An 18,796-nucleotide genomic window follows, 5' to 3' on the forward strand; every position below is an offset into this window, starting at 1 on the left:
TGGTACTGATAAGAAGAACTTCTTATCTAGCTGTGTACACAGTGGTAGATAAGCGCTGATAGCCTTCTGGTCGCGATTGCCTGTGTGATTTATATGGCACTGGAGAGTCTTGTGGGTTTAGATATTAAGCAGAGACGCAACTATACCGGCGTTTCGCTTGTGTCGTCCATCGTGTCAGCATTCTTTTTAATATTCTGTTGGGCTCATCTGTTAAAAGATCATTTAGAATTAGTGGCTTCTGTGAAGGCTCGTTGAGTTCTGGTGCTGACACATTTACCACTGAATTGAAACTGTTACCACTATGTACCAAGTGAAATGTAAAACAAGGGCCTTTTATTGTACCAAGTGCTTTGGGTACCGACTGGTGGGTCCACGCTTGTCATTGTACCAAGTGCTTTGGGTACCGACTGGTGGGTCCACGCTTGTCATTCCGCAAGTTTAAGGATGCAGTTACTGCCTCCTCGAAAGACGTTGCATGCTGTTTTTGTCCTTATCACCTGTCCGATAAAAATCTATGCATTGATGTTAATGGATATTGCGAATTAGGTGACAGGCTCTTACGTAATATTCTAAAGTCATACGGAGTAATTTACGAGAACTATACAAACATCGATCATGAAAACCGCAAGTGTCCGATTCTAACGTCACACTTTACAATCATAGATTAAGGAAATCGGTTGGACGCAGCTATTTTTGGCTTTCGAGAATACGACACCAACCATTTTAAAGAAAGTAGTATTTTATCAGACACTGAACAAAATTTATAACCAGGCTGAAAATTTCTTGGTAGGTGGAGCGCCGCTGACTGTCTTGGATGGAAACTCATTGGACAGATGTAGGAGTGACAATAGTTGTGCCACGGGGGAGTTTTCTGTTCATAAAAGTAAATATATGCCTACCCGAGAGGAATTCTTTAGGATAACTGCTGTTCAAACTGTTTACCATGACATGACAGGCAATGATAACCACAGACCATTAGCCAAATTATGCAGTTATCTGTAACGTAGTAATGAGACACTCATTTCAAATATTCCGTCATATTTTGATAAGATCTCAAAGTATTGAACAGATTGGAAACTTGCTTAATATATTCAGAAATGTAAAACTGTGCACAGCACACAAGTAAAAAATTTGTACGGAGTACCACAATACCAATGAGTTACACGTGGCATTCAGCAATCATACAATAGCCGGTAACTGTGTGAGTTTGTAAATGAAACTGTTACATAGGTTCAGTCGCAGGTAACACACCACGGTTCACTTGTAGGACAATGGGAAAATGTAAACACTCCTCAAACGCGACTGATTCGAACCACTCGTTCGACAATTCCACGGTCTGTATCAGATAGGGCAGACGGAAACTGAAAGTATACAAAGAAGGACGGCATGGAGGTCACAAGTCTATATGATACACAGCAAAAAGTCGTGCAAATGCCGATAAACATAAATTGGCAGACGCTTCGAAATACATCCTTACTGTGAATATAATCAGGAATATTTTGAACAGATTGACGGTGTCGCCATGGGTAGCACCCTGTCTACTTTGGTGGCCAAGCTTTTTGTGGAGGATTTTGAAGAGAGAGCGCTTGAATCAGCTGCCCTGAAACCAACAGTTTTTTGGAGGTATGTGGATGACACTTTCATAGAGTGGCCTCATGGAGAAGATAAATTAATGGAGTTTCCACATCACCTAAACTCCATTCATAGCAACATGCGGTTCACCATGGAAATAGAGAAAGATGGTTGTTTGCCTTTCTTGGATGACCTGGTTCGAAGGAAGAATGATGGTTCTCTAGGGCATTAGTTTACCGGAAACCCACTCATACTGATTTGTACCTGCAAGCATCGAGTTGCCATCACCCATCGCAAACCATAAGTTTGCTTAAAACACTTGATCATAGAGCTTATACTGTCTCGGATCTAGATATCTTACCTCAAGAACTCGCCCATCTAAAGACAGTATTCAGCGAAAATGGGTATTCCATCCGGCAGATTAACAGGGCACTAACAGTTAAAACTATGAAGCAGGAAGTGAATAAAGAAGAGAACATGCCGGAATAATATTTAGCATTTCTTTCTTTCTTTGGAAACACTTCGTTTAAAATAGCAAGAATCCTCCGAAAATTTCAGGTAAAAGTGTTTTTCCGCCCACCATCGAAGATTACGGACCTTTTGGGATCAGTTAGGGATAATCTGTTACTACGAAAGGCCGGTATTTACAAGATACCGTGCCAATGTGGTATGGCTTACATAGGTCAAACCACTCGCACCGTGAAAGAACGATGCGCTGAACATCAACGTTACACCCGCCTTTTTCAGCTAAGTAAGTCCGCTATTCCTAAACATTGTATTTCTACTGGACATTCAGTGGAGTATAAGAAAACAGTGATTATGTCCACAGCAACGTCTTTCTGGGACTCCATTATTAAATAATCCGTAGAAATACGACTGGTGGAAAATATGTTAAACCGTGACAGCGGATACCAGCTGGACAGTGCATGGAATCCCATCATCTCCACGAGTTGCTCAAATCGAACATGACAGAGTGCGTCGACGGCCGTGGGAAACAGCAACGCAGAGGGCGACTGAGTTCCGCTATTCCACCAGCGAGGGCGCTGCCGGCGGGCAGTGTGGTTCATCTGTCAAGTTTTCGACGCATGCGCAGAATACTTACCGTACGCTATATACTCCGGAACGGAGGACGTTTTCGCCAGTCTGCGACGGCTCACCTGAAGATGGCTGGCAGGTGCCCAGTTGAAATATCGTGCGACGTATTGAACGACGACCGGCTGAAAGCCCGAAATTTGTTTGTACATTCTAACTGTTCCACGATATCCTACTTACAATGTTGGAAGAGCCAATATTAGGTGGCGGACCTAGGCATATTATAAAGGCCTTATGTTTAGACTTGACTAGATTAATTACAGCTCACAAAGAAGAATTTAAGCAATCTTTCTTGCAGCGATCCATCCGCGAATGGCACGGAAGAACTACTGCTACTTCGTACAATGGAAACTTCCAGCTGTCATGCACTTGACGGTGATTCGGAGAGAATCAGCGCTGACGTAGACGTAGACTAGCTGCACAGTTAGCACTGCTACTCGCAATACTTACGACAGCTGATATTCTGGGGCAAAGAATATCCCTCATTTTATGTATATTTATCTTGTGATTGGTATTGTGTTACCAGCCTCTGTGTTTATGACTATTAATGATAATAACTTCAGCAGTAGGTTTACGACGAGTTTCAGTGATTTATTTACGACCTGTTTCGGTGGTACAGTCACTCTCTTCAGGTGCCTAGATACATAGCATTCATTCGAAAAAGAAAATTACCTTATTTCTTGTTGTGCCATATACGGCACTGGGAGCGTAGGGTTGCACTTGCAGCAGAAGTTGGCCCTGCTTCCTTCCAACTGCGTTGGCGACTTTTCAGGCTAGGAGTGGTTTATGTGTCCGTGCGCGGTGCTTGGAAAGTGAAAGCGAGCACGCTGAATGTTGTGGCCGTGTGTGCTCATGAAACGGAAGTTGTTGCTGGCCGTTAGAATGTTGCCCGGGGAGGCGAATTTTGTACTTTCATATAATAGAAATTTCGCTCGTGTACAGAGGTTCTGTGGCCTCAGTTCGAACGTAGAATTTGCTTGTTCGATTAACGTCATCCTGGCGTGGTACCCTCTTCGTTATGGTGTTGTTGAATTTTGATGTTCATGTACGCTGAGCTTCGTAGATACGTTGATAACATCTTTACGGTCGTCAAGGGTGACGATGTCATGAGCTTTGAAATACTTTTAATACATTGCACAAAAACATGGATTTTACGATGGAAAGAGAATTAGAGGGTACAATTATTTTCCTAGACTTGCAAAGCACTAGGATTTGACAGAGACTGAAGATTGATATTTACCGTAAGCCGATAGCTACTGACTTGATCACTGCAAAGGATTTAAGTTATCCAGCGTGTTTTTGAATTCCGCATTTTATCGTGTAGCAAAATTAGGCACTACTAAGGAGGTTATTGAAAAGGAGACAAATTATTACAGTAGGTGTAGGAAGTCGTTCGACTGTAGTGGAAATCAGGAAGTCTGGAAAGCGGTGATTAATAAAGGTGGAAAGGAATTTTGGGATAGTGGAGAGCCGATGATGAAAAAGTACATCTCACTCTCCTGCTACGGTCCTGAGCCAGATGAAATTGCTAGTGCGTTCCGTAAAGTCAACGTCACAGTGGAATTCCATACGTATAATAATTAGGGAAAAATAATGCGACACAGTTAGGTGCCAGCGATTGATAAGTTTAGCAGAGAAAAGGTCTACAATTTCAATTGCGGCTCGTGTGCGAAGGACTTCAGGGTCAGGTTCCGTGAGCATGTATCTCCTAGTAATGGTAGTGTATTTGCAGACCATCTAAGGGAATTGAAGTATTGCTTAAGAAGCACTAACAATGACTTGTCTATCCTGCAGTGTTATAGTAAAGATACATTACTAGATATTTTGGAAGGGACTGAAATTTACGTGAGCTATCAGGAAAATGTGACTATTTCGATAAATGAGCGGGTAGCGAGCTGTCACAAATGATTTTCCGATTTCTTCCTAAATGTAATAGTGAATCAAAATTAAAAAAACGACCTTTTTAGTTTTACGTTAACTTCAACAGTTTTCTATTAAGGCCGCTATCTAAGTATTGTGAAATTCCTTATAAATTAGCCCTTGACTTCATGCATTCGAAGCTCTGGTTCTCTAATGCCTTCAGGTTCTCTAACGGAAGTATCATAAGTTTTCGTCTGACAACTGTAACGGATTTGTTTGAAGAGAAACTAGAATGTTTGGGTTGACTCTACTTGTATATAGACGTTTTCATAATTTTAATCAAAACTGACAACAAATAAAAACTGGTTTTGATTATTTTACTTCTTGAACTTATAACGTATCATCCGATGTAGAGGGCGCTCAGCTTATTTACTGTACACTTTCATTATCGCTCCGTAGTGAACCAGTCTCACTTCATGTTTTGTTTCCGACTAATATACGTCACCTGTTGGATTTGACAACAAATGTTGCTCGCCAGTTTTGTATGGATGGGCCTCATTATGCACCTACTATAACTTCTTTTGTAAGAAGTGGTAAGTATTTACTTTTGTTTAGTCCCTCTACTCGTTTTCAACAAGCTGAAATGCTATGTCCCTGTTTATACTGTTATTGGTATTGAATTTCTTACCACGCACTCTGTTGTTGGTCTTTGTCCGAAACGCGTCAGCACAATAAAGGAGTTACTGCCATCTAGATCTCTTGCATTTCAGCAGCCTATCACCAATTTCAGAGGCATGTTTATATTGATTGTGGTTATGGCTGCATACCTCCATCAAGCCATTAAGTCTAACCTACAGTAAGGGTTTGAGGCTCGCTATTTGTTCTTGGAAGTGCTTGGCCCTCGTTTCTAGCTCCGCCCTGTTTCAAGTGCAGTATGAGATGTTGTTATATTTTATATTTTTGAACTAAGCTCTGATTTGGATGCCAAAGAACTGTATGGGAAAACTTTGGTATGAGGTACACTAAGTGATCAAAAGTATCCGAACACGCACAAAAACCTAAGTTTTCATATTAGGCGCATTGTGCTGCCACCTACAGCAAGGTACTCCATACCAGTGACCTTAGTAGTCATTAGCTATCGTGAGAGAGCGGAATGGGGCGCTACGCGGAACTCACGGACTTCGGACGTGGTCAGGTGATTGAGTGTGACTTGTGCCATACGCCTGTACGCGAGTTTTCCACATTCCTAAACATCCCTAGGTCCACTGTTTCCGATGTGATAGTGAAGTGGAAACGTGAAGGGACTCGCACATCACAAAAGCGTCAGGCCGACCTCGTCTGTCGACTGGCAGAGACCGCCGACAGTTAAAGAGGGTGGTAATGTGTAATAGATATCTATTCAGGCAATCACACAGGGATTCCAAAATGCATCAGAATCCACTGCAAGTACTATTACGGTTAGGCAGGAGGTGAGAAAACTGGGATTTCACGGTCTAGCAGCTGCTGATAAGCCAAACATCACGCCGTTTAATGCCAAACGACATCTCTCTCGATCTAATGTGCGTAAACCTTGGTCGATTCTACTGTGGAAAAAGGTAATGTGCATTGACGAATCACGGTACACAATGTGACGATCCGATGGCAGGGTTCTTGAATTTTCTATTTAATGTATTTCCACTTCTTTGGTATCCACTTCTTATCTCAGTCTGAAGCATGTGATAAAAGCCACATATTACTGAAGAGTAATTTACTTCTGCTAATGTGCTGGTTTGTAAAGTGGGCCATTATGTTCTGTAAAATGACTGTTTTCTAATGATTATCTGTGTGTATGGTCCTGCTTCGATAAGAGCTGTTATATGAAATGGTGCGTATTAGAAGTGAATTACATAAATGTTACTGAACTCAATCAGTCACTCTACCCCTTTGTCTATCCTACGGCACCGTACCACGCTCCACTCTAAACTTGCGAATTAGTCCCATTTTCCTGGTGTGTCACGTATAATTCATGTACGTTCGCGTTCTGACGGGTGTTTCGGGGACAGCAGCTGCTATTTTTATATCAAATAATGATGACATTCAGCTGTATGTTTACCGGTAGTTTCTCTACAGTTTTCCCATCTTCCAAAACAGCTGTCCCTTTAACGTTGTTATCTCGTTGCGATTGATGTAATGTACACTCAACACGCTGTAATATTTCATTTCATATTAAAACCTTAAAGTCACTGCTGAAAATATTTTTCTTTAAAATTTTCTCCAATTATTATGAATACGAAGAACCCGCAAATGTTTAAGATTCCAATGGCTCTAAGCATTATGGGACTTAACATCTGCGGTCATCAGTCCCATAGACTTAGAACTAAGTAAACCAAACCAACCTAAGGATATCACACACATCCATTCCCGAGGAAGGATTGGAACCTGCGACAGTAGCAACCTCGTGTCTCCGGACTGAAGCGCCCAGAACCGATCGGTCACAGCGGCCGGAAAACGTTTAAGGAAGAATGAAATCTGCATCATGATGACTGTGTGTTTTGTGATGTCCTTAGGTCAGTTAGTTTTAAGTAGTTCTAAGTTCTAGGGGACTGATGGCCATAGATGTTAATGCCATAGTGCTCAGAGCCATTTTGAAGAACGAAAATAGGTTATGTATCGACTAATAACAAACAAACTCAAAACAACCGAAACAGAAGCAATGAATGACAGTCGTCTGGTGGTCGTTCAGTGAACACGTGTGAGTCAATCAACAGCGCGCTTGACGCACTTATTATGAAGTTATGTCTAATTATACAACAGCATACAGTTATAATTCTCATTAACAAGTACGTTTTTGCTGCAAAGCTGCCAAACCAATTATAGTATGAAGTAAGTCAGGCACCGTGTATGATCAATTCAATGCCATACTCAGTGTCACTTGGCACATGTTTATTAACGGATAATTTTCGTGACAGAAAAAAAATACCTATAATTTAGTCATTGCTGCCTATAGGGTTAAAAGCGGTGACTTAAAAAGCATATTCTCCGCTGCACCTTCCACGTGCTGTGTATCATGGTGGAGACAATGACTACCATTACCTAAAACCAATTACTTAAAACCAGACAATCCAAACCTATTACATTTTAATGACTTCCGAAATCCATATGATCATTAACCTCTAGTTTCACATTTCTGTATGAAACTACGTACATTTCATTTAAGTAAACGTTAAGTGTCGGAGTCCTCGTTACTACCACCGGTATCTACTGTCATATAACACTAGATTATCTTTTGTTTTAAAATAACGAGAACCTGCTACAAATATTGTTTTTTATTACTGTGCAGCCGGTTCCAACCTTGCACACATCGTATGGCAGAACCTTTACAATGTTTTAAAGATGGTATTCTACAAGATAACCTCATGGTTGAAAGTAATCGCAGAATAATAAAAATTAAATCTTTTGGCAGATTGTGGTGAGTTATTTGTAGCATGTTTGGAATTTGTCAAGAACGATTTTAGGAATACTACTAACGTGTATTTTAATTTGAGTTTATCACTACCTACACCAAACGCCATAATTGGAGGCGTAATTTTATTGGATATACAAGTATTGTACATAAACAAACGTTACGAATTTCCTTTCTATTTAACCTCTGTCTGCTACTATCTTTCAATGTATTTTACCAATGTTTTGGGGGAATTAGTACTTCAGTATAGAAAATATTCTTGAACGTACCTCCTTTCAAAATTAATAAACTTATTCTATGTATTTTTTCTTTTCTTAACTTTCACTTCTGTGAATGAGTAAGTCAATAAGACAATAGTGTTCAAACAGGACTCTGATATTTGGTTCTGAATAGGCAACGTGTTTCGCTGACGCAATCACTTAAATCGATCAATAGTGATCGAAACATGTACTTTAATTCAAAACATGCAACCCAGACGGAACAATAAATGAGAATTATCGTAAGATTTCAGGCTATTTCCAGTCTTCCCTTACTTCATTTGTCCTGCGTCTTTAGCAGATGCTTCATTTTTTTTAATATATTTGTCACCGGTTGCTCTGGAAGAGTAGCGCTGCTGACAAGATGACTCCTGCCCATACCACTATATATATATATATATATATATATGTTGTTGTTGTTGTCTTCAGTCCTGAGACTGGTCTGATGCAGCTCTCCATGCTACTCTATCCTGTGCAAGCTGCTTCATCTCCCAGTACCTACTGCAACCTACATCCTTCTGAATCTGCTTAGTGTACTCATCTCTCGGTCTTCCTCTACGATTTTTACCCTCCACGCTGCCCTCCAATGCTAAATTTGTGATCCCTTGATGCCTCAAAACATGTCCTACCAACCGATCCCTTCTTCTAGTCAAGTTGTGCCACAAACTTCTCTTCTCCCCAATCCTATTCAATACCTCCTCATTAGTTACGTGATCTATCCACCTTATCTTCAGTATTCTTCTGTAATATATATATATATATATATATATATATATATATATATATATATATATATATTAAAAACAAAGATTCCAAGACTTACCAAGCGGGAAAGCGCCGGCAGACAGGCACATGAACAAAACACACAAACACACACACAGAATTACTAGCTTTCGCAACCGATGGTTGCTTCTTCAGGAAGGAGAGGGAAAGACGAAAGGATGTGGGTTTTAAGGGAGAGGGTAAGGAGTCATTCCAATCCCGGGAGCGGAAAGACTTCCCTTAGGGGAAAAAAAGGACAGGTTTACACTCGCACACACACACACATATCCATCCGCACATACACAGACACAAGCAGACATATTTAAAGGCAATATATATATATATATATATATATATATATATATATATATATATATATATATATATATATATAACGATGCTTGCGCTGATTTTGCGTTTCGAATTTGATGATATGACTATGGCTCGAGCACATTAAGACATGTAAATAGGTAGTCTAAAGAAAAAAATTGTGACCATTGACATCAAAACAGGAAATTTATTCTATATTCGGGTCACTGTTAAATTCGTGACCATGTCGCAGCTTGTGACACAGACACAAGTTCGATGTTGCAGTATCAGTGGACGGAAGATAGGCAGACAACTCTATTTGCTTCTACGAACAAAATGGAAAGACTTGACTCCTTGTGTATAGGGAAATAGAAAAATTTTGCCTTAATACTTCGCGACTCCTATTCTGTATACAAGGATGGACAAGTATTGTTGGAAGCCTCTTGGTGTTAAGATTTAGTTTTAAAATAATTCCATCTCACACTAATTAATATACTCGACCTCTAGACGTGTATTTCTTCAGGAAATATAAAACACATGCCACGAGAATACCAGACTTCCTTAAACAACAATCCAGGAGCATACAGTCAACATTGCATGACAGACTCTCTATCATCAAAATGCTATCTGTCATTTACAATTAATTATCTACGAAACCAGTGCGTCGTTACACTTGGCAGAACACTGCTACCATGCTGGTGAACCTGTGGGCCACATCAAAAGTGTCATTGACTTGGCGTTTAGAAGTGATATTATTCACCGAAGAGCCAAAGAAACTAGTATACCTGCCTAATATCGCGTAGGGCCCTTGCGAGCAAGCAGAAGGTCCGCAACACGACGCGGCATGGCCTCCAATAATGTCTGAAGTAATGCTGGAGGGAATTGGCACTGTATATCCTGCAGGGCTGTCCATGGATATGTTCATGTCTGGGGAGTTCTGTGACATTTGGAAGTGTTTTAACTCAGAAGAAAGTTCCTGGAGCCTCCCTGTAGCAATTTTGGACGTGTGGCATGAAGCACTGTCCTGCTGGAATTGTCCAAGTCCATCGGAAAGCACAACGGACATGAATGGATGCAGCTAACCAGACAGGATGCTTACGTACGAGTCACCTGTCAGAGTCATATCTAGATGCATCAGGGGTCTCATATCACTCCAGCTGGCGCACCCCATACCAGTATGGAGACTGCTAACATTCAGAGTCCATGGATTCATGAGGTTGTCTCCACACCCGTACACGTCCATCTGCTCTACACAATTTCAAACGATACTCGACCTACTGGGCAACATATTTCCAGCCACCAACAGTCCAGTGTTGATGTTGACAGGTCCAGGCGAGGTTTAAAGCTTTGTGTCGTGCAGTCACCAAGGGTACGCGAGAGGGCCTTCGGCTCCGAAAGCCCATATCGATAATGTTTCGTTGAATGGCTCGCACGCTGATACTTGTTGATGCCCCAGCACTGTAATCTGCAGAAATTTGCGGAAGGTTGCACTTCTTTCCTGTTGAACGATTCTTTTTAGTCGTCATTGGGCCCGTTCTTGCAGGATCTTTCTCCGGCCGCAGCGATGTCGGAGATCAAATGTTTGCCGGATTCCTGATATTCGCGGTACACTCGTGAAATGGTCGTACGGGAAAATCCCCACTTCATCGCTGCCATTGTAGCAGCAGTAACCGATGTGACAACTGTGTTAGACACATGTTTTCTTACATAGGCGTTGCCAACCGCAGCGCCGTATTCTGCCTGTTTACATATCTTTTATTTGAATACTTATGCCTATACAAGTTCCTTGGCGCTTTAGAGTACAATGTGCAGTTATGACGTGATCAACTTGGTTTTTTAAGTGTGTGTTTTGTAGTCATTCATATCGCTTTGGGCAATTTATTGAAAGTCCTCACTTCCATTTACAGTTAAGATATCAGCATTGTGTTTGACTTCTACAATGACATGTGAAGTGACGTCTAAAGCAACTTTTCAGTCTTCCAAAAAAATTTCCTTCACATATTGAGAGGTACGTAACGCTCTTGTAACCAAAATTTTATAGAAATATGTTCGTTCGAACGCAAAACAATTTTGCGTATCAAGGATGTTCAGTTTTCATTAGGAACACATTTCACTCCGACTTACCACTCTTTTTTGGTTTGTTAAGTTTGAACGTACGTAGTGTTGCCATCTGTCACTGTGTTTTACGTCCGTCTGTTGTTTGGTTCTGGTGTCTGAATGTACTTTAATATTATTTGCTTTGTTTGTGTGTGTTTTTCTTTTTTCAAAAAGGTATTACGTTCGCAGTCTGATTATGTCCTATTAGCTAACAAGATCAATGCATTGTTACTTATATTAATTTGACCATATTTTACATCCCTGATCCTTAAAATGGATCTTTGCATAAGGAAGTTTTACTGCCACGAAATAAGTTTTATATCGTAACTTTTCATCATAACAATTGTCATATCCTTTCCTCTGTTAGATACTTCATTTCTATATTAGGTGTTCAGCAAAAGTAAAAAGGCCCTTTTCAAATGTATAGTCTCTTATTTGTTTTCATATAGTTCTGAAATTTCTGTCATTCCTAGACAGACAGATATGTAGCCTTGACAATCTGTCAGTAAACTCTAGCTCCTTGGGATATTTCTGGCGTTTATATTGTTGTTTGCAAGTATGACTGAAATTTCTCTGGTTCCACATGACATTTGTAATCTTGTTTACTTAGCATATTTGTATTCGGTGTAGTGGTCTATGTTTGTGTGTCTAAACGGACACTTTCCTTTTTCTTAGTCATTTCATGGGATCCCTGTTGTGTCTGTTTGTGTGAGTTGTAGTGTCTGTGTTTGTCCTGTCTGCAGAGTTTGCTATACTAGAGTCCTCTGTTTCATTCCATTTCAGTTCTGCTTTGTTTAGAATTAGTGGTGAATTTTGTAATATTATATGGGCATTATATCCATTGTTTTCGACTATGAACTGTATTGTGTCGAATCCTTTTTCATAGCTTTCCCTGTTCAGTGGTATTTTATTCAGTCTGTGTATCATTTGACTTGCAAGTTTGTAGTTTGGTTGACGGTTTGATGTCGCATTTATAATTCTGTCCTGTTCTCTTTCTGTAGACATATTTACTGTCGTCTCTCTTTACTGCTGAATCCAAGAAGTGTAGTTGTTTTTGTGTTTCTTTTTCTAGGGTGAATAATGTATCTTACGTACAATGTATCTGTCTGCCTGAAGCGGATTTATATTTTCTTATATTTCATCTACCGGACAGATTATATCAACCTTCGATTTGTGCCAGTAACAGTTTTGTATTTTTTCTTTGTGATTTTTGAATCAAATATTGCTTATTCTGTGTGGTTTATGATTATGTTCGCCGACGAGGTTTTAAATCTTCTAAGTTGTTAGGCCATGTCATATTTCTTCAACCAATCGACGTTTTGACCCCTCTGCAGGGACCTTCTTAAGGATTATATGGTATCCACTGTAGCTGAGCACTCTCAAGACCATTGTCGCCTACACAAATGAAGGGAAGTTATCCTCTCCTCGTATTAGAGAAGTGGGATTGTTGGGTGAAAATCATAGGCTACCACTGGTGGGCCATCCTCGTTGGATAGTAAGAGAAGTAATGTGGATGAAGACGGTTGTTGGTTAAAACTCGGCCCGGCTCCCAGTCAGTGGTTAAAAGAGAACTTTTCCGGTACCTATGCTGGAGAAGAGTTATTGTTTAAAATTCCTTATTCTGCTATTGGTGAGCCCACATAACTGGCTAGATGCGAAACGGACAGAGCATGAGAGGGGAATGTTTATCCTAAATATTACTACTCGCAGAGATCGCTTCTAGCGCGCTGTTTGGATTGCTCACACGCCCCAGTCGCGAACTCACCTGCTTGATGGCGGGGAGCCACGATGCCGGCAGCCTGTAGCCGTTTTCTCTATTGTCGTTACATGCGTTCCTATAAATTTCAGTGGCTTCTCGGACTTCCAAGTCCACACAGGTACGTCACTGGGAACGCTGTCAGGAGCACTGTTCTCGTAATGGTTCCCTACAGCCTATTTCATATTTTGTTTTACTCGCGTGTGGCTTTCATGTTCCTTAATTCATTCCTTAAAAATCCTTCATGTTTCACCTATATACACTTTGCCGCTGACAAACGTCATTTAATAGACGCCGGCAGTGTGGAGGCAGTCAGGTTCATCGTTTTCCGTCGGAAAATCGTATGAATTTGTTTTGACTGACACTGGACTCCCACTGGAAGGCCAGATTTTTATGAGCAATATTCATTTTCGAATTGGAAGCATTTTTGACTTGTGGTTACTTTAAAGGATTTGGTTATTTCTTCAGTATTATCTACGGGCATTTTTCTGTACATCAGTCAGTTTTCTGCAGATAGTTTCATTGTGTATGCATCTGGAATTTGGGTGCAATTGTTCTCTGAGAAATTTTTATGTAACTCAGGTATTGTACACAAAATCTAACAAGTATTGCAGGCCACTGAAGAACCTCCACTAAGCAAAATGAAACGAAACGGGTATGGCACAATGCAGCCATTGATCTAGTAGGATTAGATGAACCATACGTCAAGGAAAAGTTTGTCAGGTGTGTTTTCAAATTGTGCCTTTCTCTCAATACAAGTACTTAATTAACCGTTGCATATATGCAGTCAGTTTCAATCTATTGTTTTCTAACGCTATCTTCGATTTGGTGTTTTAACTTGACTTTTATGCCGTAAATACTTGTTGCCGCTCAGGATCTCTGACAAGAATCAGATGGTGTGCAATTACATACGTTATAATACAGACCTCAGTTCTAGTTAACGGATTTTCTTGCCTTTTCAGGATTTGGCCACAATCCCCAACAGCCGTTCCCATTATTATTAATTTATACTCGTTTAAAAAAAATGGTTCAAATGGCTCTGAGCACTATGGTACTTAACATCTGTGGTCATCAGTCCCCTACAATATCGAACTACTTACACCTAACTAACCTAAGGACATCACACACATCCATGCCCTAGGCAGGATTCGAAGCTGCGACCGCAGCAGTCGCGCGGTTCCGGACTGAGCGCCTGAACCGCTAGACCACCGCGGCCGGCTATACTCGTTTATTTCAGTGGAAAATACCTGAAATAGTTAAGCCAAAATTTACTACGAGAAATCTGAACTTGCAGAATATAATGATGAACAATTAGTATTTCAGTTCTTTACATAGATTACACGTTTGAATTATTAGTATGTCACCAGATATTGTTTTTTAATATATAGTACGTACTGCAAATACTGAAAACGCTTTTCCACATACTTAGTAGTGACAAACAATTTACTGGGATAGGGTGTTTGCTTGGTAGTTGGTACTATGTCATAGCTCATATTGCTTCTTAACAATTAGAGATTAATGTGCCCGTATGAAAATCAGGTCAAGTTGTTTTGCAGTTTAAAGTTAGATAGTTTAATATCGGGAAGCAGTCTGCTCGGTAGATGAAGCAGTAACACTGGGTCATTCGTTTTCCGGTTTCGTGTCCTGAAGTAGCGTAAGTGATACGTAGAGGTAGCTTTGTTTTTTGTTTTCGCTGTGTTTAAGTTCACAGTCAAGTCTGCTCGGTAGATTTAGCAGTAACACTGGGTCATTCGTTTTCCGGTTTCGTGTCCTGAAATAGCGTAAGTGATACGTAGAGGTAGCTTTGTTTTTTGTTTTCGCTGTGTTTAAGTTCACAGACATACAATATCTAAGAAAAAAAAATAATTTTTAGCGTATACTGTTATTGAATGTATTTCTTCACAATCATTGAGATTTCTAGTTATTATGCCATTCTCTGGCGGCAGCTACCCATTAAATACGATATTGCGTAATGTTTCTTTTAAGGTAACACTGTCCACGTGTCAACCCTGTTTACATACACTGGCTGGCGTCAAAATGGGAGCACCCGCAAGACATCGTCGGATGGAAATGTAGATTTGTACGCCAACACATAATCAGAGAGATAGTAAATTATTGGCAAGGCCGTTTTTGTTAATGTTACAAAGTCAGATCAGTCAATCATCTGACCTGTTCCTCTGCAACTATTGAAAAGGCATCTGCCCCTCTTTAGGAACCACATGTTTGTCTGTCCTGTCAATAGACACCCCTCCCTTGTAGTTGCACCTACGGTACGCCTACCTGTATCGCTGAACCACGCAAGCCTCCATACCAATGGCAAGGTCAAAGATTCACAGGAGGAGGTCTCATAACCTTACATTACTGAAACAAGTTTTCAGCTACATTATTCAATACCGAGGAATTGAAAAATGACGAGTAGCATTGTGACTAGAAGTCAGTGCCAACCACGAAGTCCTCCTTTAACCTACTAGGTTGGTTGTTTCTGAAGGTGAAATAATTGGACACACAACTTCGCTAACAGTTGCCGAACTATGAACTTCTGTGTCAACAGCTGAAAGTGGCAGAGCCGGTATCGTCTACAGCTTAAGCGTGCATATAGTCACTCACCTGCGACGATCATCAGCGCGGTCTTGATGACGGTGTGGAAGAGGGGCGCGTCGGCAGATACCTCGCACTTGTAGTACCCGGTCAGATCTCGCCCCACGTTGGTCAACGTCACCTGGTGCTCGTTGGACCGTGACACCTGCAACAAGTGAGCCAAATATCAAGCAACGGCGCATGTTTAGGGCGGCTCGAGCAATGAAATACCAGTCAGAATATACTGCAGCTGTGTGTCTCTTTAGTTTTCTTAGTAGCACTCTGTCGTAGGTATTGCTTAACAAGTTCACCGGCTGTTAGATAGCACACATCTCTTCACTAATGGATGGGTTCAGCAATATCACAAAAAATTAAAAGATGAAGAATTCTGTAGCTGAATTTCATTGTCTTATAACTACGTTTAGCATGCTAGCTTTCATCCTTAAAAGCAGTACTGTGAATAGTGAGCTGTTTCCACATTTACACAGCTGTCACTGATGAATGAAACTGTTCGTGAAGAGCTTAAGCTACAAAAGCGACCGACTGGCCAGCTATTAAAGCTAAGATCGTGTTGTGAAAATCTTCACCACCCTCCCCACCTACACCCCTCTCTTGCTCTCCGTGAATCTCTGAACTCCTTCGTCAGATGTCTACAAGACAATTGTGGGTGATAACAACATGTTATTGTTATAGCACGTTTTTGAGCAATGACGACTTTCCTTCTTAAAGATAAGTTACCTCAGAACACTGTTTTCCAGATGACATTATTGAATAAAAGCATACAATGTACGTCAACTTACTGAATTGTCGATCTCCTAGATTGTGACTGGACTAAGATGTTGTTTTAGGAGTTCTAAAATGTGCTTTTTACCAGGTTATATTCTTGTCAACATAGTGATCTAAGAACTGTTAAGTTTGCACCATGTTTATTACTTCCTCGCCATCTGTTTTATTTATCATTCGTGTAGTATCCCTAGACGTGAGGAACTGATTATTTTGCGCTTTTTTCAACTGACGGTGAAGCCATTCGCAGAAAACGAGTCAATAATAATTTTAAGAACATTATTCAACATCTCTTCTGTTCCTGTGTGCAAGGTTGGACTCATTACAATACTGGTTTCATCTGAAAAAACAAATTAATCCTGCTTGTTGTTTATTGAGCGATTGTTTATGTTGCTTTGGCCTTCAATCGGCCCTGATCTTAACTCACTTTTACCACTCCTTCCAGAGCTAAGTTTTTCATTATAGTTCACAACAACAGGAATCCTTTTTCCCTCGTCTCCTACATCTTCGTCTTCTTTACTATCGCTTGTACTCCATCTCAGTTATTCCAAATCCTATATTTCGGCACTATTTGCTTTAGTTTAAGAGTCTCAAGATGAACAGCTCAATGACCACTCTCCCCCGTGAAGGGCTAGTGGACGATAGACCAATACAGGAAAGAATGTTTGTCACCTGATTGTCACAGATCATCATTCTACTTCTAAAATCTGACCAAGATATCCAGTTCTCACAGCGATTTCTTCAGCTTTGTTGCGAAATAATCTTGGATATACTACACACCTCGTAATCCCCCAAGTAAACAAGCGCCTTTTTGCTCTATGTACTCTGTGTCCTGATGGTGTACTCTAATGGCAATTGCGGGGCTTGGGACTCGAACGCGTGTCATTAGTTTGGAACGTAAACGTTGTTTGTGAATGATCAAAGATTCACGTAAAAAGGTAGGTAAGTCTATAAATGAATTCTTCAAATGAAGTGTTGTACATTATTAATTCCAAAACAAGTCAACCTTTGTCATTACATGGACTATTGTTATCAGTATATTTACCCCATACTAGGCAAATCATTGACGGTGGGAACAACACAAAACTCCCAAAATGTCAATGAACATGTAATCCTCCTACTGTCAGCACAGGTAATGTATTTCATACGGATGGGTTTCAATGATTACTCATACCTGCCTTGTGACAGTGATTTTGCAAATACGTAGTTGAGGAAAAGAGAGCAAGATATTATCTGCACATCAAATCAGTTAGTTAAGGTTTCCAGGAACAATCAATACAAACGTTGCTGACAATCAGCAGTCCATCATCAAAGTTTACAAAGTCTTCTTCTCAACTTTGGAATAACCCGTTCCTCTGACAAATCATCAAAGGAAGCGGAAACTGATGACCAATAAAATTGTTGAGCATTATGACACGTGTGACACTGTAAGCTTTCCTGAATGTTGTTATGTCACCGATACATTTGTGTTCCGATAGAAATGGATTCTTAATCGTCCACTGACTGAATGTGCTTATGAAGGTAACATAACAATAAAAGTTCCTAGGGCAAAGGACATTTAGTACTATGCAGCATCCGTTGATCCCCGTCATCACCGACATTTCGAAGAACTATGCATAAGATCTGAACGCAAAGTGATAAAACCAGTGATTCATAACGTGTAATCTGGGACGCAGATGAAAAGTGTGAATATATTATTTAGGCTATCCTAAATATATTTCAGTCAAAATAAATAATATTTCTATTTTTGTAACTTAATTTGGGCTGGATATGTTGTAATGGTGCAGAACCTAGGATAAAATGACTTCTACAACAGAACAAAAACAAGATATTTAACATTTTTCATTCTTAAGCTATTCATTCGATTTCACTGCTATCAAAGACTGCTATATGTACATATACTATTCAGTTACACCCAAAATACTCGTATATTAAACGAGTTTCGAGATATTTAAAAATATTGATTGATTCACAAGTAAGTTCCGAAAGTCACTGGTTCAATTTCTGTACTTTATTTATTGTCCTTTATTTACCTGATAAAAGCGGAGTGCACACAGCCATAATTTTCATAATTAGACCACTCGTGTTGAAATTCAGGTCTGTTGCGATAAAGAGAGAATCTACTTCAATTGTAATATATCACAAGCGTTTCAGTATCATCGTATGCATGATAATGATATCACCAAAGATTGAAACAGTATATCCACTGTAAAAAATTGACAATGAGTTGTACTAAAAACAACAAACAGTTTTGCACAAAGAATGCACAACAAACTGACGGTCGTGAGA

The 18,796-nt window shown here is 40.1% G+C and overlaps 1 protein-coding gene across 1 annotated transcript in view; it reads right to left on the reverse strand.

Annotated features, from left to right (window-relative positions):
• The window catches only part of LOC126293319 (cell adhesion molecule 1-like), a 786,156-nt gene that overhangs the window by 90,813 nt on the left and 676,547 nt on the right, over positions 1-18,796 (reverse strand). Inside the window, exon 3 of the mRNA XM_049986516.1 lies at positions 15,755-15,890. Within this exon, the coding sequence (XP_049842473.1) occupies positions 15,755-15,890 (136 nt within the window). The remainder of the gene's footprint in view (positions 1-15,754; positions 15,891-18,796) is intronic.

The sequence above is a fragment of the Schistocerca gregaria genome, chromosome 1 (genome assembly GCF_023897955.1).
Source record: "Schistocerca gregaria isolate iqSchGreg1 chromosome 1, iqSchGreg1.2, whole genome shotgun sequence".
NCBI lineage: Eukaryota > Metazoa > Arthropoda > Insecta > Orthoptera > Acrididae > Schistocerca > Schistocerca gregaria.